This window comes from Alosa sapidissima, chromosome 6 (genome assembly GCF_018492685.1).
Source record: "Alosa sapidissima isolate fAloSap1 chromosome 6, fAloSap1.pri, whole genome shotgun sequence".
Lineage (NCBI taxonomy): Eukaryota > Metazoa > Chordata > Actinopteri > Clupeiformes > Clupeidae > Alosa > Alosa sapidissima.
In genome coordinates this window covers 3,173,946-3,196,684 of record NC_055962.1, presented here as the reverse complement: position 1 = coordinate 3,196,684, position 22,739 = coordinate 3,173,946, and the positions used below count along the sequence as shown (strand labels likewise).

The window sequence follows — 22,739 nt, the reverse complement described above, 5'->3', positions numbered from 1 at the left end:
ACATCCAGGCAGGGCATCAGCCACATACATAGTCCATTATTAATAAGTATGCTCATCTTTACAAGGTATGTCTGTTCAAAAGTAATAGGCTTATTTGACAGTTAGATCCTATTCAGTCACTTCATCATAGCCTTAGGGAAACTGTTGTTTTATTTTTAATATTTAATATTTTCAAAAACATCAAAATCCTTTTACTCTAATCTCTTCTGGAGCATTTGGAGATGTCGGACAGCATTGCTAGTAAGCTATAATGTAGCCAACATTATATAAGCAATAGAATACAATGAGACAAGCCAACAAGTCCAACAAGCCAATTCTTAAAGACACATGCGAAAGACGGATGGAGATATCGAAAACCATTGCAGAGTTGATACGGTGCACGCAAAGCATCACCGTTTTCCCACCCATACACACGTCAGTGTTGTACTCGTAGTACCGCGAACGGAATAGGTGAAATGCGTGGCAGCTTACGTTAGGATTTGTTGGCTTTCGTTTCGTCCTCTGTGTGCTAAAGATCAGTTGGTCATGATAGTTTTAAACTATATCCCTGAGTTAGGTTGTGGTAAAATGTTTGTGAACTAATTTTCATTTGAGACGCAGTCGGAGAGTTGGTCGATTAGCTATTTCCCTACCCCACTGTGTGCGCAAGGACCATGCGTCCGGATGCCCTCTTGATCATCTGTTTTTTCGGAGTTTTTTGCAGGTCTTCTCATCTGAAGAGGGGACGTCCACTTCAAACACAAAATCAGATCAGGTAAAGAACATCTCAAGTAAGTAGTCTAATTATCTCAGCATGCATGCACAGCATATTTGTAGGCCTAATTGAGAAAGTGTGATGAAACTTTTCATATCACATTCACACTCTTAATGTTTATTTTTAATCACCTGTATGTTTAATGTCTATAGGCTATGTCGTATACGTCTATAGCCTATAGAGTCATATAAATAAAAACAGCAACAATCCTTTTCGATGAGGAGTCGGAGTCTCTCCCAGCTTAGCCTAGAAAACATTACTCATATTGCAGTTTGTGTTCTTGGAAAACTGCTTGATTGATTGATTGATGATTCCTATTGGAACCTCACCCCACCTTTCTTCCTGCGATGGCATAGCCTATTTCTAAAAACAATCGTTATTTAAACTAATGTACTTTGGGAGTAAATGATTTAGCACTCCATGGAAAATGTATAATTTTAACTCCTTTTTTTATAGATATGAATGCTCCCTAAGTAGGCCCACTTGAACCCAATACTACTAATAATCTACTGTTCAACTAATTAAGAAAAAGCAACACATTAATGACTTGTGTGTAAATGTGTAAAATACCCATAAGACATATCCCCAATCCACATTATTGTAGCATAACATCTAATTTTGGTGTGTGAGGGTCATTTGATTTATTGCCTTGGTATAGCAGAATAGAAGAATTCCAACCCTTTGTTACTCCAAGGTTTTAGTTGGCGAAATTAGATGTGTAAAGGTACACGTATTTGTACCGAATCTTTAGGTAGGCTACAGGACATTAGGTTCGATACAGATGTGTACCGAATGTACCAAATGCAGGGTTAACAGTAATCAACAGTAGGCTTTTTTGCTTGCAGACCTTGTTTCAAATATTGATTTCCCACACAAACATAGTGGTGGACCTATGTCAGTTTAGTCAATTAACATCAAAAAGCATTTGACACCTTTTCAAAATACTGTTCCCGTTGCACATCAGCAATATTATCAGTCAATTTTAGGTTAGCAGTGCCTACAGGCTCACTGTACCGAAAATTAACCGAACCGTGACTTCAAAACGGAGGTACACACCAAACCGTCATTTTTGTGTACTGTTACACCCCTAGGCGAAATGTTAAACATTAAAGCTATTGAATGTATAGTTAGAAGCTGTGCATTTTTTTCAATGCTTTGATCAGTTCTAGGATCTTGCTGTGGATGGTTGTGATAAATATAGTTAAAATCGGAGTGATTTTAATGAATTTCTTGAAATTTCTAGAAATAGTGTAATTGTCATAAATTGTAGTCGAGTATTTCTATTGCGACAAAAATGTTAAATGAAATAAATACCTTATAATGCAAACATCTTGCAGAGATATTGTGTTAATAAGAGAATTAATAAGGCAATCCTTGAATTTGCAAATGAAAGCTCACAAAATTGGAAGAACTGATTTTTTTTCTGTACTCTGGAGTGTCACACACAATCACAGTGTTATCATTCCCTGTAGCAACAATCAGAATAGTTTGGATGAAGATAAACTATATACGGCACAGCTATCACTGTAGATGTTCCATTGCTCTGGGAGAGAGAGAGAGAGAGTCACAGCACAACACAATAAAACAGCCTTAGGCAGCATTGTTCACTGTTTCTTTGCCATTTGAGTTCCAGCTACTCACCCTTTTGACTAATGTGTGTGGGTTACATTTGATATCAGTGCATCTAGATTTTCTCAAAATTTTATTTTTAAATGTATTTATTTTCATTCATTTTAAAATGAATGTAATTGAATTGTACAATTGTAAAAGGACATGTTTTGCACAGCAGAGGCATACAAACTTGTCAGAAAAAGGCAACAATAAGTCAAATAATAAGTCAAACACTATATTTGAAAACGAACTGTCTCGGTCAAAACATCTAGGTGATATGCTCCATATTATGTCACGACTCTCTACTACAGCACATACACTGTGCAAGTATGACTTGTACTGTATATCTCATGAGCTGTGTTGTGTTGTGATTAAGTTACTTTTCAGAGGAATGTAAACCCATTAAGTAGCCTGGGTGAACCCATAGACGAACCCAGCACATTTGAATTTGCTCTACAGGTCCGTCTGGAAAGGATCCCATTGACGTCCGTTTCTCAAAAACCCAGGAAAGTGCATTTTCCTTGGAACTGACTAAACAACTATCTTTTACATTTTTGTTTATAAGAAAAACGTGTTTGCTGCACGTCTGAAACAATTTGGTAATAGCTTAATGTACCTATTTAAGTTTCACTTCACTGTTGGTTACGCCCCTGGAAGTTTAGAAACTGGCGTAATGGGATCCTTTCCAGACGGACCTGCAGAGCAAATTCAAATGTGCTAACAGGTTCATGTGGGTTCACCCAGACTATACAGTGAGAGGAATGATATTCCAAAAGTACATTCTCTCCAGTGCTATAGTTCAGTGGATCTCTCTTTTTAGAAATGTATCAATCAGATCCGTGGTGCTTTGTTGACAGGCAGATGGCTCTTTGCTGCCATCAGTCTTATTTCTGGCATCCATGTTGACTACTACTACAGGTTTATCTTGTAGGAGGATGTAGGCTACAAGGAACTAAGCTTTTAATGTATTTTGTTTGTCTGTGCAAGAGTGGGAGCCTAAGAGGAGAGATTGTCTTGTTTTGTTAAAGCGCTGATCTTCGGAAGAGACTGACTCTGGCCTCAGAATGTCTCAGTGTGCCTTGCTGTCTAAGCATTTGTCACATCAAATCATGGGCCCAGTACATGGGCTTCTATAATAAAAAATAAAATAAAAAAATCACCGATGCCACGGAGTCACACCACTTCAGTGCTGTCAGGTCTGAATATCAACCTGTGTTAGATGAGTGCAGAGTTCTTTGTTCAGGGAGGGAACAACTTGTTAAATCAATTCAAGTGAGGAAGACTGTTCCCTTTTACTTACAGTGTTATCACTCATCTTTTTACACCAAAATCAGCTTTAGAATCCTTATCTGAAATCATATAATAGCAGCAGCATTTTTACTTGTAACTTGTAATGTACTACTCTTGGAGACAACCAAGATGTTTTTGGTTGTTTTGGTAGCTTAATTTATCTGTTGAGCTATTCCCCATACACAAATACAGTGATGTACAGTAGTTTGGTTTGGTAGCACACAAATTAGTTTTCATATTTTTTCTACTGTGCAATGGCACACGTTCTTGATATAATTCATGTAATGTTTCCATCACTGGTTGATATATTTGATTGATGAAATTGTTTTGCCAGGCTTATTCTGTGATGGTATGGGCTTGGTTTTATCTGGACTTTGTCCTAATAAAGCTTCTCTACCTGGAGAGGTCCTGGAATATGTAATCTTTTGTGATCTTGTAAAGTGAATACACATACTGAATGTATGGTTATATGGTTTTATCCTATGGCTTCATAAGATGTGATTAAAGGTTTAAAGGGAGTGGGAAACCAATGTGAAATTCAGACTTTGGGTATATTGGTCTCATACTAACAGATGATATTTGACAGATGTTTGGGTAAGGGTATGGCTCATTAAGGACCGGTTCAAATATTTGTGTGCAACAAGAAATGCCCTGCCACTCAAAACTTTAAAAAGCCTTTAAAAGCTATTGTTATGTTTTAAAATACATCAAAAACCTGAATAATGTCAGACTTGCGTGTCATACTTTCCCTCTTTTATAATCATCAGACAGAACGAAGCTGATTCAGTGTTTTTCTTCACAGGTCTAAAAGAGAATCCTACTTGGTTGGAGGAAGAAGTCATTCATCTGGCAGGTACCCCATTTATGATCAATTACCTCACGACAATCCATTCAATTGTTTGAGACATTTTTCCAGATTGTATCTTTTAATAAATATACAGAAGCACAATAGCATCATGTTTGATCCATTTTTATCCAAATATTGATCCAGGCTGACTCTTGGGTAAAACCTCTCATTCACTGTAATGTTTCATCTTAGACAATGCAAGCTTATCAACATGTTTAAAATGACAGTTTTATTTTTGAAAATGAGTATTGACTGTGACATTATACTTTTCCCTGACAGCCCAGTTTTAAAAAGGAGCTCTGATATGACCAAGTTCCCTGTGACAAAATCTGAACAGCTCCTCCGAATAGACGACCATGACTTCACTATGAGGCCTGGTTTTGGAGGTATTCTTGTAATCTTTGTAAGAGTGTCATCATTTCTGGAGACCATTGAGCACTCATTATTGTGTCCCTCATGTCCTCTGGATATCAGGGTTGTGCAAAATTCCAAAATTGAATTGAAACTGGCTCTTAAATTCCAATTCAATTCTTGAATTACACCTGAATTTCGATTGAGGTAGCAAACAGGAGGCAGACTTCCAATTTGAATTTTGCACAACCCTGCTGGATATTCACAGCAGCACACATCATTATTATAATCTGTGTCTATGCCTATCTCATATACTCTGAATTGATTACATAACATATCCTGGATTAGAACATCAGGGAACAGGCAGATAATTACAGACCATGACCAGTCGTTGCTTGAGTGTAGAATTAAATCATGTCAGAGTTTGCTAATCTGAATCTTAAGACCCAAAGCAGGCAGCTATTTACACTGACCTGTTTATTTTTCATGAGTTAAAATGAAGTATGATTAATGTAATAATGCTTCAACATATCAGGTCCATTTACCACTGTGGTAAACTTAAATTTGCAAAAAATAAGATAAGAAACACTTTGTAGTCTGGTTTGACTAATTTGCCTATTTAATAGTGAGGACGTACTGTATAAAACACATAGAACATAATCTACAGAGAAAACTTTATTCTGCTCTATACTTTCAGTTCAGCATCAGCACAAAATCAACCACATATTTATTGTTTCTGTGGCAAAAGCACTGGGAGAGGCTGTGTAGAGCTAGGGATTATGGGATACACAGTAGATCCTGATATGAGGGATTAGGGAAACTGGGAGTTTCTCATGTGTTTTTGATACAATATCATACAGTATACATATAACTGTACCATTATGCTATGGCCAGCTGCAAAAGTTTTTGTCAAATAATTGTTTTGTATATCTATGTATATTTTGTATGTTTTTTTTTTCTGTATACAGGACCAGCCATTCCTGTAGGTGTAGATGTCCAAGTTGAGAGTCTGGACAAAATTTCTGAAGTTGATATGGTAAAGCTCTTTATGGATAAAAACACAGTTGTGTAGCCTAAATAGTTTTAGGTCCACCTCACAGATGCTGAAGATGCAGAAACAAGTGCAAGGTTGAAAGGAACACGAAACTTTTTAGGAAACTGGCTTAGCCTATTTGCTTGTCTACCCCAGAGTTGGATAAGAAGATACATACCCTTCTCTTCTATGTGCATACAATATTACCCAGTCTGACACCGTTACTCTAGTTTAGCATAATTCACTGTAGGCTAAGCTCCCTTTTAGCTATAGGCTAACTGCTGTAACCCACGGGAGCATACCTACAGTATGTTCCCCGGGTCCTATGTTCCCCAGGCCCTATGGATGGGACCGGGGAACATAGGACCCTAATTCTAACCCTAACCAAACCCCAAGCGGGGAACATAGGGATGACTCTGTAACGACCCACTACCACTGAACTATGACTGGGTTATTGTACACAAAGAGAAGAGAAGGGTGTGTATCCTCTTATCTAACTCTGGGGAAGATGCCAAATAAGCTAATTTTCAAACAAATTGGCATGAACAAACCCATCAACAGACAGACCAGATTAGAAGATTGATTATCAATACATTCACTGAATTTCACAAGTTGTAATAGTGGGTTATATGTTACAATGTATTACAGATGATGCAACAGTGTTTATGTATAAAGTACATGCAAACGTTGGCAATAAGCAGTATTTATATCCAATACAGGACTTCACCATGACCTTGTACCTGAGGCACTACTGGAAAGATGAGCGCCTATCATTTCCCAGCAATAAAAACCAGAGCATGACCTTTGATAGTCGTCTGGTGAAGAAGATCTGGGTTCCTGATATGTTCTTTGTACACTCTAAGAGGTCATTCACCCATGACACTACCACTGATAATGTAATGCTAAGAGTGTACCCTGATGGAAAAGTTCTCTACAGCCTGAGGTAACTACCTAGCAGCCAGTATCCATGCAGGTGTGAGATTTTAAGTCCTTGGCCCAATAATCCGCTGAAATTGTATTGACAGGCCAGAGTGTGCTACCATGCACAGTACATTTGACCATGGCCAAGCGTCATGCATTTGTTGCATAAAGTCAACATCGTCATTCATGCAAATAATGTCCATTTTCCATGTCCCAGTCACTGTGTAAGATTGAACTTGGGTAGCATTTAGAAAAACTTGTAGATGTATGCCCAAAACTAGTAAACCACATCTTGTTGATCTCTGACAGAAGAAGGATTATTTGGCTCCGTATTGATATCAGTCATGTAGCCTACCTATTCATTCATCTATTTATGCATTCAGGGCCATATTTTCCCATGCAAAAAGAAACAGTTCAACTATGCACTTTTCAGCTCATGTACATCCTGCCTTAGGTCTGTCACTTGCAGGCCATGAGGGTAATTACAAGAGAAGCTACCCAAAAATCTGGGCGTCTCTTATAAACACAAGTTAAGCTCTATTCTACAACATAACATTTTCTAAAGTTTTTGTTAAGCAAGCACTGGTATTTCCGTTCAGAAAATGGTATTCTAATATGTCTATTGGGTCGATATGGAAATACTTAATTGAAAATAGTTTGAGTTAGAAATATAAAGTGTGAAACTATGTTGGTGGTAAAATAATGTCTTACAAGACACATTGATGGTAATGAGGGCATCCTTTTGCACAGAACTTGGTCCCCTTGGTCCCCCTATAATAATCATTTTTAAAAACTCACACATGCCGTTTAACATTAACACACTGCATGGTGCACACATCTGCGCTAAGAATAATTACAATTAATACAGATGTTTTGGCCATGTGGAATATTGCAGCAGGGATGAGGGGGTGTGGATGGAGCTTTGCTGGGTAGAAATAGATTTTATAACTTTAGGGGATCCTGTTGGAATTTATCATTAAATACCCATAGGGATTAGCTCAGATGTTAGTGAAAACATCAGTTAGTGCATTTAATGTACAAAAAATAATACCTCATCCTCCTCTACAGTAGCCTACCTCTGGATTTGTCTGGATTTACATGATCTGTATCCAGTTTGTCAACATCCATTTTGTTCTGTTTGAACAAACTCACTTTAAAAATCTTTAGCCAGGGTCTTAGAGCCTTCTCCATCTTGTTTCCTGAAGTATATGCATGTGATGCCCACTGCTTAATTAACAAGCACACTATGATTTTCTAGGGTCACAGTTACAGCTATGTGCAGTATGGACCTAAGCCGATTTCCTCTGGACACACAGACGTGCTCGCTTGAAATAGAGAGTTGTAAGTCATCAAACCACTTTTTTCTGTCTTTTTTAAATTCCCTTTTAAAAGTTTCCAGTGGAATGTTTATTTGTGTTGTTGCAGATGCATATACTGATGATGACTTAATGCTCTACTGGAAGAAAGGGAATGAATCACTTCAAACAGATGAGAGAATCTCAGTGTCACAGTTCCTCATACAGAAATTCCACACTTCTACAAAGCTAGCCTTCTACAGCAGCACAGGTACTGGTCTACGACTGTTTCAGTAGAAAAAATCATGTCACAGAAAAGTATTACACAAATGTAGTTTATATAAATTTTGTGTGTATGGTGTTACCCCTTAGGCTGGTACAATCGGCTGTACATCACCTTCACTCTGAGACGCCACATCTTCTTCTTCCTGCTCCAGACTTACTTTCCTGCCACTCTCATGGTCATGCTGTCTTGGGTGTCCTTTTGGATTGATAGGCGGGCTGTACCAGCAAGGGTCCCATTAGGTATCGTTACCATAATTTCCACCCTAACTTGACATTTGATACTATATAAAGGCCATTGAAAAATAACAGTTAGTTTCCAGATCATAATTTTAGGGTATGAATTAAGGACAATCAAATGCTTTAAGTTCAGTAGGGATATTTTGATTAGCTGTTGGGTTATGGCACACAGAGTATATTTAGTAATACTTAAATAAGCATTCTTTTTGTAGTTGAAGAGGCTTTCCCACTGGAACATCCTTTCAATTCAGCTGTAGCTACATAAGCACCATGGGGGATATAGGTAGCATGGGACACTGTTGCAGCTCTAATCTGTAGCTACATAAGCACCATCAGGGATATAGGTAGCATGGGACACTGTTGCAGCTCTGTAGCTACATAAGTACCATCGGGGATATAGGTAGCATGGGACACTGTTGCAGCCCAAACTCAATTTAAATCTTGTTTCAGCTAACACTGACCCCCATACTGAGTTAGACGGTGATGTCACAGGTGTGTCCTGGCAGTGCACTGATATTCCCTCAAACATACTGTATATACAGTATATATATTACATCTGTAGAAAGGGAGTAGACTATCAAGAGTAAAGTGTGACCATTGTTGGGTATGTTTCAGTGTATGACATTGAGCAAGTAACTGTAGATTTCATGTATTCCAGGGATTACTATCTTTATCAAGACAAAACAAGCTGAATCCAGAATGTCTAACATGTAAGAAAACACTGTAATGATCTAAACTTTGTTGCTATTTTTGTCTGTGTTCCAGGCATCACCACAGTGCTCACTATGTCCACTATCATCACTGGAGTGAATGCATCAATGCCTCGGGTCTCCTACATCAAAGCTGTGGACATTTACCTGTGGGTCAGCTTTGTGTTTGTATTTCTGTCAGTGATAGAGTACGCAGCTGTTAACTACCTGTCAACAGTGCAAGAACGGAAAGAGAGAAAACTACGAGAAAGGGTAAGAGTTTTTGATTTGGGCAGATATAAAAAGCATTTACATACCTATTAAATGCACCTGTAGAACCTTCTCTCTTTCAGTCTTTTCTAAGAAGCCATTACATCATGTCCTAGGCCTGTTATTCTGTAGGTGCTCTTTTACAGTCTCTACCAATGTAGGCGTGAGACTGCTTACCTGGCTGACAACCTTGTTTTTAGCTTCCATGCACATGTGGCCTCACTCACCCTGACCAGATGATGATGAGCAGCAGCTATAGCGACATGGATGTCAACACAACAGGAAACTATGGAATGCAGGAGGACATAAACACCACAGGAAACTACAGTATACCAGAGGAGAACGGGGTGCAGAGGGAGAGGATCCTGGTGCAGCTGGCACTGAGTGGAGACCAGGACACTCACCCTGGAAACCCAAGAGCATACAACAGCATGTGGATTGACACACACGCTATAGACAAATATTCACGAGTCATCTTTCCTGGGGCTTACATGCTCTTCAACATTATTTATTGGGCCATCTATTTATAACGTCCCTTGAAAATAATGTTCACTGGAATGGGCACTTGTTGGCACACCAAGGAATTTCTCTTAATGCTTCAACACCGGGTGAGTACAGAGAGTGTATGTGGCTTCAGTGTCAGGCACTCCACAATAAACAGCACCAATAAGCAAGCCTAAACAATGCCACTAACCCCAAAACCAGGTACTGAGATGCATGATTGATGTCAATTTAATAATTGTGATATTGGCCACTAAGAAGTTTTTAACATTTTTAGTTCAGGATTTTTTATTTTTCCAATCTATTGTATTCTGCAACAAAGGGAAGGGAAGATAATTTTGACCTATAATCACAGTTACTGTAAACCTCTGTTTGCATCTGATGGTTTTGTATTTGTTGTGAATTCTTAATTAGAATGGTAAATAGTACAGCTAATTTATTATAAGTAATATCCACTTCATTATGTAATAAAAGAAGTACAAATAAAACCTTTATGATGTATAAATGATTATCCTTGCTCCTGGTAGGGAGCACATGGTATTATATTCAGATCTGTCTGTTTGCCCATCTGTGAATCTGTGTGTGAGTGTATGCTCACACATAACTTTAAAAGTACTGATCTGATTTACTTCAAATCTTCATACACGGTCAAGAGGTCACCATATATGCTGATCGTCCCACCTGTCGGACGTTTCACTTTCTTTATGAGGAAATATCAGTGCGAGGGTCTGAAATTTAACAAAAGATATTATGGACATGCCCTAAAAGATGCCTACAGTACATTTTTTTTGTGTGTGAAAATCAGATGAACAGTCTTTGGAAGAGCTTTACATTCACTTTTGGTATTCCCAAACCCCTGAAACCCTGCCATCTTGGTTGAACTGCTAGTATGATAACTTCACTTTTTTTTCTACAAAATATGAAATGATGACCTGTCCAATTGAAGATGACACCATAGAATCCAAAATAATGGAAATAGTGGAGGAAGAGTAATTATTTATTATATAAGAATTAGTCATTATTTAAATCCTAACAATATTAGCCATGTCTCATGTTGTTTATGTCCCATTTAAAAGAGAATTCCAGCGATTTTTCACATAGATCTCTGTTTCTCGTGTTCACTAGTACTGCTGGTGCGTAAAAAAACGAAAACAATTGGTTCTACCTATAGCTCAAGTTGCTGCAGCCAACAGCTGGATCTGCGCAGACAGCTACAGTGAACATGGGGGCTCACGAACATGCCCCCAGAGTGTTGCAGTAGCGGCTCACGAACATGCCCCCAGAGTGTTGCAGTAGCTGCTCATGAACATGCCTCCAGAGTAGTAGCTGCTCACGAACATGCCCCCAGAGTGTTGCAGTAGCTGCTCACGAACATACCCCCGGAGTGTAGCAGTAGCTGCTCATGAACATGCCCCCAGAGTGCTGCCGGAATTCTCCCTTAAGTTGATCATCTTTCCAAGCTTGGCTAAGTTGTTTTTCTATTAAGTTATTATTCAGTGTTGAGAGGCTCGCCCTTTGTCTTGTTCAATTTTATACTCATTCTTCTTTCAGTTTAGCCTCATTAAATTCTACTTTCACCCTCTGCATCATCTCTGGGCAGAAAATGACATCAAGGGCTGTCATAGCCAAAGCTTTGGCAGTCCGCAAAGTGTAGAACTGTGCTGTCTCTGAACCTAAAGACCAAGATATAAAATGCATAATTAAAGAATGACCAAAAAATGACAACAATAATCTAATTTACTCTAAAAGAGACCTGATATAATCTAGCTATAGTAAATCAATTGTAGAAATACCCTCTAAACTACTTATTCAGACCACATTATAATTAGAAACAATCCTGAGACTCACCAGCTGCCACTGTGTATTCTTTTGTATGGTTTAAAGCTTCAGAACCAATGTAGAAGTTGGGGTGAATACCAGGTGCAACAAATGATACATTCCCAAAATCTGTTGAACCTTCAAGAATAAGAAATGCATTCTTAGAAGATACTGTGGCAAATAGAGACACATTCTTCACTTGTCCTGTTACGTGAACTCATAAAGATGCCAAAATTGTTATTCAGCCCTTTTGGGTCCTATTGTGAGGATAGGTTTATATATTGAATGTATAGTATAGTATAGTATAGTATATATACTTTTTTGATCCTGTGAGGGAAATTTGGTCTCTGCATTTATCCCAATCCGTGAATTAGTGAAACAAACACAGCACACAGTGTACACAGAGTGAGGTGAAGCACACACTAATCCCGGCGCAGTGAGCTGCCTGCATCAACAGCGGCGCTCGGGGAGCAGTGAGTTAGGTGCCTTGCTCAAGGGCACTTCAGCCGTGCCTAGTGGTCGGGGTTCGAACTGGCAACACTCCGGTTTCAGGTCCGAAGTGCTAACCAGGGCCACGGCTGCCCAAATTCTGCCCAAAAAAAATGTGTTTCAGAAAGAAAAAAAAAACACAAAATCTAAATTGTAGGCATATCACCCCCATATCATCCCCAAGCAAAATGTCTACACCTACGACTGAGTATTAGGGCCACACATGAAGAAAAAAATATTTTTGCCATGGCGAGATTAAACTCGACATGTTGACTTTAAAGTCGCCATGTCGACATTAAACTCGACATTTCGAGAATAAAGTTGAAATATCATATCTACTTTAATCTCGACGTGCCGACATTAAACTCGAAATACAGTTTAAACATAGCCCTACAGTTAAGCTATGTAGCCTACACTAACACACAATACTGTATGTGACATGAATAATAGGCCTACTTCAAATAGGTGTTATTTCAGATAGATTGCTAGATTGCAGATATTCAGATATATTGCTTGTCTGTTAACTACTCATTGCCGTCATTGTGATGCGCTGTACAGTATCTCGCGGTTATGGAAATACCATGCACTATGCCATTTATATAGCTAGAATAATACATGTTTCCAATGATATAATGTTTCTATAGTACAAAATGTTATTTCACTCTGATTTTTATATATATAGGAAGCTATAAACACAGATATGTGTGCATTTACTTAGAATACATGGGGTTGCCTGGTCGGGAGGACAGCTTCATTCGTCCCTCCATAGACATTCAGCAATAGGCTGTTTTGCATCCATTACAAACAAACATGCAATGTGAAAGTCTGGGATTGGGGAGAGCACTTATGCCTAGTCTAGTGCATAAGCATGAAGTTGAACCTTTAGATGAAAAACACTCTTTAATAATAGGCCTACAATAAATGAATAAACCGCTAATGACGTTTACTTTTGACCATCGCATTTATCGCCTGTAACTCCGTGATAAAAGGACCTAACAGGAAAGTATTTGGCTGAGCAACGGAGGTCAATAGGCCTATGTTCTATGTTTTGTCCACATGATGTAGGCCTATGTCTAATCATTGTTGCACTCGAAGAAAACTGGAATGTTTCATTCGTCCTCCTTTTCAATCGTCCCGAGCGGTCGTTCTCTCTCCAAACTAACTTTATTCTCAAAATGTTGAGTTTAATGTCGACACGTCGAGATTAAAGTCGACATGATATTTCAACTTTATTCTCGAAATGTAGAGTTTAATGTCGACATGGCGACTTAAAAGTCGACATGTCTTGTTTAATCTCGTTATGGCAAAAATATTTGTTTCTTTATGTGTGGCCCTAATACTCCGTCGTAACTCCTGTACTAAACAAAACATGATGACTATATGAGCAGAGTTGACATTTAGTTCTATGCGCAAACAAGACCTAAATATGTTTATATGTTGCGGGCCAAATGTGTGGTGAATGGAAAGGTTTCTACAGACAAAGCAGTTTGTTAATGCTTACCCTCAGAGCCATTGATGTCTGGGATGAACTCCATGCCTAAAGCTTTTCCATTCTGTTCAAACAGCCTTTCCAGCGTAGGAATACGCAATAAGTTGTGAAACTCATTTTTTGCAAATAGAACTTCAACCTTGAAGTGACATTATGGTAAATTATATTCTTACACGAACACAACTTTCCATTCTTAAAGGAAATATGCTAATTTCCCCATAAATTGGGGTGTTCCTATAAGTTCAATACCACAGAAACACAGGTTAACAGCTTAGTGACATGGCAAGTGCATATGTTGTACATAAGTCAACCAACAAGGGGATTTTATAATTAATAAACATTCATCCCACTTACCTCACAACCTGTTGCCATGGCTGCTGCTTTGAAACACATTTCAGCTTTGGCTCGGATAGTTTGCAGGTCTTTGCGTGATGGTGTTCGCAGGTAATATTCAAGTTCGGTGAAGTCTGGGATGATGTTGGGTTTAACCCCACCATGACGAATAATACCTGCAAATACGCATCAAAACTCCATGAGGTGCTTTGTATTAGTCAAGGGAAATGTCTGATGTGTTCGACTATGTGGGGAATGGGCGGGGGTTCACCATGTACTTTCCAGTCTGGCCTCAGCTGCTGCCTGAGAACAGAAAGGTTGTTATAGGCAAGGACAGCTGCATCAAGAGCATTGATTCCTTCCCAAGGATAGCCAGCGGCATGGGCGGCTTTGCCATGGTACCTCACAACAACACTGTGGATAAACAAATGCACATGCACATACAGTACAAGCATAGCTTAAAAACATCAACGTCATTAGAGACTAAATGGGCAAGTCAGCTAGAAATTAAAGTTAGATTGTGATTGAAGGTGATTTATTAGCAGAAATGCAATAATTACCTGTTGTGTTTCCTGAGTTTAGAATGAGCCTTTAATATCTACATAGGGAATGGGTCTCCTGCCACATTGTGCCCCCATCTTGCTACAGTAGCACAGAAAGAACAAACCAAACTACTGGCTCTTATGAAGGCCTTTCGCTTTTTTATGCCATTTGACTGTGACTGTAGCCTATTTCTGCCACCAGATTTAGTGCCATTTATTTGGCTGCAATTCCACAACCTTACCACTAGATGCTACTACACACTTACTGTAGGGCCTAAATACACATAGGGTCTTTAAAGGTAGGACCTACCTACATGCAAGATTTTCACCTATACGAAGCCATGATGGTAAACGAACTTGTAATATGCAAATCGTTCACCTAGCATAGCTATAGGCTACAGCATAGGCGTAGCGAGTCGCTACCGAAAAACTATACGTCCAATGGAGTTATTTATATTTTGATTTGGTCACTAAAAAGGGTTGGTGTTATAGGCCTACTCTAGTAGGCTAATAGCCTGTAGGCATGTGTTGAAATTGTCACATATGGTTGTAATGCTTAGGAATAGGCTAACTTTGCCCATGTAGCCTGATTACATAACCTTCCAAGAAATGCCACTAAGGCTACTGCACTTACTCGTGCTCAGCAATAATTGGCAAATAGGTGGCATCCTCTTGTGAAGGATGTGCCATGAACACCACATCTAGCCCCTCAAAGGCCCCCTTATCAATCATGTCAACCTTCCCCCCACCAGCTTCCTCTGCAGGAGTTCCAAAAACAGTAATCTGAAAAAGACAAAACATGTAGGCCTTCAAGATCAACTGCAACAAAAAAGTAAGCCATGTCTCAGCTTGATTATAGGCTACATTTCTGTGGCGTTTTCCTCGAAAAAAGTGAAGAGGAGATATAAAGCTCTTCAAATAAAAGTGGTTTAACAAAAATTCATGGTTTCACAAAAAAAAAATCATGGTTTCACAAAAATGTACTATTAAAAAAAATTAATCCACGGGATGGGAGAGAGAGAGAGAGTAGGGCTATAGCCTATCCTAACAAAATAACACAATGCTGCCAGTTATGAAAAACATTATTGTTACATTGTTGCCATACACATTCATATACAAGTCAACTGATCAAAAATGAAATGGTATTTTTACCTTAACACGTGGACAGTCTGACAGAGTTTCCAACAAAACCTTTAAGCCTGTTGCTGCTGCTACCCCCACTTCTGCTATCAAATTGTGGCCACAAGCGTGCCCCATTCCAGGCAAAGCATCGTATTCACACAAGAAACCAATATGAACTTCATTGTCAGCGCACTTTCCTTCGAAGGGTCCCCATGTTGCGCAAAATGCCGTGTCAAGTTTATAGTGACCTTCCACGATCCATCCGTTGTCTTCACTGAAAAATCTTACCAGTCTGTCATGCGCTTTTTTCTCTTCATACGCTAGCTCTGGACAAGTCCAAATGTCTTGGCTAAGGTGCCAAAATTTATCCTTGGCTTCATCAATTGTTATACAAACTTGCCTTTTCAAATCCTGAAGAGATTCAGACCCCTTCATCTTTCAGCGTTGTAGACTTCTCGACTTGCAAACATTCGCTTTAATCTGACCGACGTCATGCAGTTTTCTAGGATAAATGTAGCAGACACTGTAAATGACCACCCAGCAATTGTGACAATTCTTGCAACAAGTTCACGTTGGTCGCCACCTCTTCTGTTAAAGTAGACTTGCAGTCTGTGTTCTAGTTATAGACGAGAGGACATTTCGACACGAGTTATTTTAGTCCCGACAATGATTCAGATCGTGTTCAAGGGCTATAGCCTACGGCAAACACACATAACATTGGTAGCCTATTTAAATACAACAGAAAAAAAACTGCTTTTCGTTGCATATGTGACCGATCCGCATAGATAGGCCTACAGATCTACGTGAATCAGATAGCGGTGAAAGTGCGTAATACCGCCTCTGACACCCCTGGCAGAGGGACGCGCAGTTCCTCAGCTTCCCCTTCCAAGACTGGTCAACAACAACAACAGACTTACACATACACATACAGGCAAGCAGGCAGGCATGCACACACACACACACACACACACAGGCATGTGTAATTTGCGTTGTGATTGACTGGTGATACACTCGGAAACGATGATGGTGGATGAAGCAGTTTTTTTTTTATTGTCTGCATGGGTCAGGAAATACAAAAGTGAGGGAAGACAGAGAGATCTGGTCCGCCTGCAGCAGTTAACTTCCCTTCTGCTCAGACACAATTCTATTACTACACTAAGTATCTAAGCATATGGTTATTTCATTTCAGGTCCAGTATGAGGTGAGGTGTGTCAATAAAATAATACAAAATAAATTCCAAAAGGGAATAATGTGGCACAAAAACATGAGTATGAATGTGTAAATGTATGTAACTGTATAAGTAAATTACTTATATATCTAATATGTTGAAATCTGTTATATTTCTAATTTGATCTAATTAGATTCTTACATATAACAGGAACATTTGGAAAAACTAAATGTACCGCATAGCGGTACAAAAAATGACAACCACAAAAATAAATCATGCTGGTCAATTTGTCTCCATCTCCTTAATGTTAAATCCTGTTAAATGGGTCAAGACTTTTATTTTGGAACACTTTATTGGAGCACTTTATTAACACCGTTACATATGCACACACAAGCGTGCACAAACACCCACATCCCCCCCCCCCCCCCCCCCCCCCCCCACACACACACACACACACTCACAAGCGAACACACACAGAGAAGCATACATACAGGCTACACAAAAGCAAACATGCACACACTCATTTACATACACAAAAGTAGTTGCAGTAGGGGATGGAGTAGGAGATGGAGACAAATTGACCAGCATGATTTATTTTTGTGGTTGTCATTTTTTGTACCGCTATGCGGTACATTTAGTTTTTCCAAATGTTCTTCTTAGCTAGCTAGCTAGCTTAGCTGAGTTACTGTAACATCTGTGCCCAGGGGGCAAGTGGCTAATGAATCCTTCCATGGGATCTTTATATTGAGGTACATTGTGATACCTCAATATAAAGTCTCATTTGAAGGATGCATCTAGCCTACACTGTGGGGATTTATTTTGGCCAAAAGTTAGATTGCCATCTACTAGTCACCTGCCAACACCCTTTCTAGTAGCAACTAGTTTCCCCAGGTCTCCCATCCAAGCCCACACCTGCTCAGCTTCAGTAATTCAGCAGAGACAGGGTATCTGTTGGTCGATGTTGTTGCTGGCCATTACAACACTGCTTAAACAACACATTTAATGGTTGCCTACACCATAACTAGTGTAGGCCTATATGTGTCTACATTCTTTAAGTATTCATTTACGGTCAGTAAATAGGTGCAAATCATCAGTTAGCTATTTGTGTGCTCAGGTCCTTCCCTGGGTTCAGTCATGTGAAGCGTCCCAGGGCCTGCTACTGATTCTCTGGTCAGTGAACACCGAGAGGTTGGCGCCCAAGTGATACCCGTTCCTATACATTTAGGGTATAATGAATTAGCATTAAACTTGTATGCCTGTATCTGCAACAACGAGGCCATTAGAATAAGAGTAATAGGTCAATTAAATTACAGGAGGCCCTTAAAGGAAATAAAAAGATACACCAGTTTACACCAGTATCAGCAATTGGCCAAAATTAATTAAAATATCAGAAGAAAATCAGTCCCTAGTATTACAACAGGCGTTCAACCATAGTCTAGCTGTCGCCATGCTTTGAAAAACAGTGCACAACAAAATCATCGTTCACACCAAGCTGGGGGAAGCCAATTTTTTTATTGTATTCATTTGTAAAAATAAATAAAATGTTTGTTTCACATGCCAAATTAAGTATGTTGTCTATTCAACTGGATTTGTTGCACCAAAATAGGTTGTATTACTTAACACACCATTGCCTTAAGTTACCTCTGTGACAAAATGCATTGCCAGGATAAAATGTTACTAGTTGATAAATTGTCAGTTTGGTGCAAATAAATCAGATAATTTTGATTCATATCAACAAAAACACAGAAGGGAAATAGTGCTACTGGCCATAAAGTAATTGTTGTTATAAGATGAGACATGTCAGTGCTTGCAAAAAGAGACCTGATTTTGAAGATGTCTTCTTCTGCATCAGTTGTACGCTGTAATAACTCCTGCACGTAGGACTTCTCAATTCAGAGTGGATCCAACTGCCAACCTTGCATCCATTTTCATGTTCAATCAGTCAATTGTATGAGCTTTCCAGACTGTCCCACTTAAACTGGCCACTTTTCACTCAACCATGGTCAGCACACATCACGTCACAACAATGGGTTAACAACACCCTACTATGTCATGTCATCCACTTTTCTCACAACTTACAGGACCCCTTAGTTAACTTGTGCAAAGTTGTAAGACATCTTACATGCAATGTGTTTTTTAACACTTTGAGAGTACAGTACACCTGATTGCAATATACATCATTTTCAAGCTTCAGTAACAAAACTAGAGTTCACTCTGTTAAAACATGAAAATATACACATATATTACATGTATTATAATACACAAATGTACACATTTTGTTAGAAATTTTCTGACAATTATTTCATCACAACTGTAAGACAATGAATCAGAAGTCCAGTAATTCAATATTTTCTGTTGCAACAAGCCATCTCTCCTGCATTCTTCAAAAGCAATTTTCCTGTGGAAAAAAGAATCATCGGAGCACTAGAGGACTGGGCATAATTTTTTAAAACAGCCTGATGCCTGATGTAACTATCATGGCTTATCAGGAACCTTAAGCAGAGATTTTAAATGAGAAGTCATTTGCTCTCTGCCATCACCGGCACACAAAGGTGTATTCTCACCGACCCAATGACTCGGTGGCTTGGGAAGAACACTGGGTGATGGAGGCTCACTGAACTTTGCACCTGCATACACTTTCTCTCCATCTTTTAAGCTGTCTTCTGGGACAAACTCAGACTGGCATAAATTGACAAGGCTGATATTATCAGCAATGCTGAACGGTTTTTTAACCTCTTTACAGCTGGACTGAGGCCTCTGGTGACAACTGTTGTCAGACTTCTTCACAGATGTTTTCCCAGCAGCACTACATCTGCTCCTCTGGCCCCGGTTACTAACATTCGGTGGTGTCTGCTCACATTTACTGGGGCAGTAGATGGTCTGATTTCCTAGCTGAGATGAACGCTCTGGTCGTCCTGTTTTGGATTTCAGCAGCTGATGATAAATACAGGCATCACATGAGTGAAATCACACACATCAGATTCCTTTTTTACTTTGAAATATTTCAACTTCTTTAATGCAGAGTTATCCATGACTCTCTAATAAGGCCAAACCAGTTAAGGGTAATTAACTACCACACAGGTGGTATTTAAACTTGCTTTTGGCTTGTGTCCTGACTAGAGATTATTCTTGGAGTGCATAGTATGTGAAGAAGTATGGCATCTTACATTTTTGAGGCAGTGTCACCTATTGGGCCAAGAGTGCATGCATACGCAAAAGTCGTGCTAAGCACTTTTCTATACAAAAATTGTATTTAACAAAATATATCTCTGAAAGACATATCTGGAGACATTGTTGAGGTGGCGTATGCATGGTATATTTGCAGACTGGAGACACCAAGAGGAATTAATGTTATGCCAGGATATATTGTAACTGGTTGATAAATTGTAATGGCTAAACTGTCCATGTATCACTCATTGTATTTTATTCTGGTCATAACTGAACTATTGTAACTATTATACTAATTGCTATAACAAGATATCTAGAGATTGATCGGCTGGTGACCGGAATTGGCCGATTTTCACGTGATCGGCCATGACCGGCGACCGGTCAGTTTGACGTGCCGATTTTATGCCGGTCAGATGCACTCGCAGATGTAGTCCATCATGTAGTCAAGGAGATTGACCTAGACTTGTAAGTTGCTCTAGGTGTAATTGACAAACCTGATTAATCGAAGCAGGTAGGCCTAATGTCAAAGAAAGTTCATAAGTCTACAAAACAAATTAAAATGCATAAGCTAACATCTTAGATGTAACGTTAACATGGCACAGCTTAAGTAGTCAGAGCAGGGATATCTCAAGTAAACCAAGCAGAGATACCTACCTCCTTTTTTGACCCCACTTTGAGCAGATGGGTACTCAACACAGCCGCTTGAGATTTGTTCGTCGCTGCTTCTGCATTCAGCTGCACAGGAGATTTTGGCCGCATTACTGCGTTGTTGTTGTTTATGTCTGCACGACGCACTGGGTTGTTAATTCTAAGAAGTCCATGTTTCTGGTTCTGTTGTTGGGATCGTTGGATGCTGTTTTGGTAGTTCGAAGCAGTCGAGCGCACTCTTCGGCTACCTTTTTTGAACAGAGCATGTCTTGTTTTGTTGTTGTTCGCCCCCGTAGAATGTGAAGTTACAGTTGTGGAGTTATTATTCTCTACGTTGTCTAAATTTGATTCTGTGTGATGATTAAGTGATTCACCAAGCATGACTACGATATCACCCGTCGACACACATCCACAGCCTCCAATGAAAATGTAAACACTTGGTCACTTGCGGTGATAGCAATACGTTACGTTGGCTAGATAAATATTGCTAATATTAGCAAAGTAAGCTAGCGACAGTACGGCTAGCTAGCAACTTCATTCGCTAACGTTATTCCAAAGCCCCTTTAAATTCCCTTTAAATTATCAGTTTCTGTTGTTGATTAAATAACCCAGCAGAGTATCCACTATGTAAGGGATAAACGTCCCCTTTCTCAAACTTTTCGAGATGGCGCAGATTCGTGCTAGAGTCTGAAAATGGCGCTTGCGGCGGCGGCAGTTCCTGGTGCTTAGAAATCCTAGAACTCGCCTCGTAGTAGAACAGACACGCCCCCATGTCAAAGAGGCGAAACTGTTTACAGTCACAACACATGAGGTGAAACCCGGTTTCCTAGTGCTAATTTAACGATAGGGTCCGATGTATGAATGTAGACTGTAGACTGTTGAATCAGCAATCACACAAACAGGGGTTTCTTCTGCATGGTTGTAGTGTGAAAACAATGCTATTGATTGTATTTGAGAAAGGCCAGCGGGACTCACCCTTCACTAATTACATTAATATCTGAAACTTCAAACTTAATCATTATTTAATCAAGAACTGCTTCATCCACCAGCCTGAGTTCAAGCCCATCAGTGCAGTCAAACAGACAGCGCAGGTTACAGTGGTGCCACAATCACTGCTGTCAAACACATTTACAATGATTTTGCACGCCCATTTGTATGCATACATTTGAGGGTAACGTTGCACGGCTATTTCTATTTCTACAAAACCTACCACTGCCTTTGGTCCAAAACCTAGGTACATGACCTTTTATGCGGGTTTCCCTAGTGGCAGTTGCATATTACTGCAGTCAGTTAAAAAACAGCGCGTTGCACTATGGGATTAATATGGTGAGTTGCATTGTAGTTCATTGGTAGACATCGCAGATGGCGAGTTAAGAACGCAGGCAAACCGGCCTTATTACAGAGGCTTAGGGTTAACAGAGCTGAAAAACAAACGGGAACGATAATACTCTGCATCGAATACGTAGGAAAATAGTAACGTTTACAAATCTGTTATTTATTTGACTAAAGAATTAGAGGCCCAGACAGCGGACCACAGGAGAGCTACAGCCTGCGCTGTAGTACCCTCTCCAGTGGAGCATCACACTGATGCTGCTAGCCCACCTTTGGAGGTTTGCTTTAATGTGAGCTTCTGCCTGTTGGACCTCAGAAGACCACCGATATGTCACATACAGGGCCACCTCCGAGATGGCGGAATTGTCCAAGAAGAGGACAGCCTATAGCAGGTAACTTAACGCTACAAACCAACGTTAACTATTACGTTAACGTTAACAACACAACTCGTTAGCCAGCAAGCTACTACGTAGCAGAGCTAACGTTAATTTAATATAAGTTGTTATTGGTAGTTGACATAACATCTAAGCATGTCGCTGCTTTTGC

At 39.5% G+C, this 22,739-nt stretch overlaps 4 protein-coding genes across 7 annotated transcripts in view; 2 read left to right on the top strand and 2 right to left on the bottom strand.

Annotated features, from left to right (window-relative positions):
• Window positions 1–19: 19 nt before the first annotated feature.
• LOC121711870 (gamma-aminobutyric acid receptor subunit rho-1-like) lies at window positions 20–10,444 on the top strand. 3 transcript variants are annotated; one of them, XM_042095733.1, is made up of 11 exons: window positions 20–65; window positions 704–754; window positions 4,458–4,508; window positions 4,782–4,888; window positions 5,822–5,889; window positions 6,606–6,829; window positions 8,066–8,148; window positions 8,233–8,373; window positions 8,475–8,627; window positions 9,390–9,586; window positions 9,784–10,444. In XM_042095733.1, exons 1-11 carry the CDS (start codon window positions 49–51, stop codon window positions 10,111–10,113), a joined length of 1,422 nt encoding a protein of 473 aa, XP_041951667.1. In that variant the 5' UTR covers window positions 20–48; the 3' UTR covers window positions 10,114–10,444. The 3 variants fall into 3 exon arrangements, with proteins under 3 accessions (XP_041951667.1, XP_041951666.1, XP_041951668.1); XM_042095732.1 differs by lacking the exon at window positions 20–65 and having other exon boundaries at window positions 443–754; XM_042095734.1 differs by lacking the exon at window positions 20–65 and having other exon boundaries at window positions 663–770.
• A 618-nt stretch (window positions 10,445–11,062) lies between these two features.
• LOC121711871 (peptidase M20 domain-containing protein 2-like) lies at window positions 11,063–16,782 on the bottom strand. 2 transcript variants are annotated; one of them, XM_042095735.1, is made up of 7 exons: window positions 15,908–16,782; window positions 15,390–15,538; window positions 14,485–14,627; window positions 14,235–14,389; window positions 13,893–14,019; window positions 11,933–12,040; window positions 11,063–11,757 (listed from the first exon to the last, which is right to left on the bottom strand). In XM_042095735.1, the coding sequence occupies exons 1-7, from the start codon at window positions 16,310–16,312 to the stop codon at window positions 11,621–11,623; spliced, it is 1,224 nt and encodes a 407-aa protein (XP_041951669.1). In that variant the 5' UTR covers window positions 16,313–16,782; the 3' UTR covers window positions 11,063–11,620. The 2 variants fall into 2 exon arrangements, with proteins under 2 accessions (XP_041951669.1, XP_041951671.1); XM_042095737.1 differs by having other exon boundaries at window positions 14,485–14,516; window positions 15,908–16,780.
• A 1,756-nt stretch (window positions 16,783–18,538) lies between these two features.
• On the bottom strand, window positions 18,539–21,601 carry pnrc1 (proline-rich nuclear receptor coactivator 1). Its single transcript, XM_042095772.1, has 2 exons — window positions 20,868–21,601; window positions 18,539–19,979 (listed from the first exon to the last, which is right to left on the bottom strand). Exons 1-2 carry the CDS (start codon window positions 21,240–21,242, stop codon window positions 19,521–19,523), a joined length of 834 nt encoding a protein of 277 aa, XP_041951706.1. The 5' UTR covers window positions 21,243–21,601; the 3' UTR covers window positions 18,539–19,520.
• A 573-nt stretch (window positions 21,602–22,174) lies between these two features.
• Window positions 22,175–22,739, top strand: part of rngtt (RNA guanylyltransferase and 5'-phosphatase) — a 96,805-nt gene continuing 96,240 nt past the window's right edge. The window contains exon 1 of the mRNA XM_042095023.1: window positions 22,175–22,585. Within this exon, the coding sequence (XP_041950957.1) occupies window positions 22,522–22,585 (64 nt within the window). The 5' untranslated portion in view covers window positions 22,175–22,521. The remainder of the gene's footprint in view (window positions 22,586–22,739) is intronic.

Coding starts and splice junctions, on each gene's coding strand:
- pnrc1 (XM_042095772.1), bottom strand. CDS start 21,242: ATGCTTGGTGAATCACTTAATCATCACACAGAATCAAATTTAGACAAC. Junction 19,980..20,867: donor AAGTGGGGTCAAAAAAGGAG/GTAGGTATCTCT, acceptor ATTTATCATCAG/CTGCTGAAATCCAAAACAGG.
- LOC121711870 (XM_042095732.1), top strand. CDS start 654: ATGCGTCCGGATGCCCTCTTGATCATCTGTTTTTTCGGAGTTTTTTGC. Junction 6,830..8,065: donor AAAGTTCTCTACAGCCTGAG/GTAACTACCTAG, acceptor ATGATTTTCTAG/GGTCACAGTTACAGCTATGT. Junction 8,374..8,474: donor AGCCTTCTACAGCAGCACAG/GTACTGGTCTAC, acceptor GTTACCCCTTAG/GCTGGTACAATCGGCTGTAC.
- LOC121711871 (XM_042095735.1), bottom strand. CDS start 16,312: ATGAAGGGGTCTGAATCTCTTCAGGATTTGAAAAGGCAAGTTTGTATA. Junction 14,390..14,484: donor GCCAGACTGGAAAGTACATG/GTGAACCCCCGC, acceptor GCGTATTTGCAG/GTATTATTCGTCATGGTGGG. Junction 14,020..14,234: donor CCATGGCAACAGGTTGTGAG/GTAAGTGGGATG, acceptor TGTCACTTCAAG/GTTGAAGTTCTATTTGCAAA.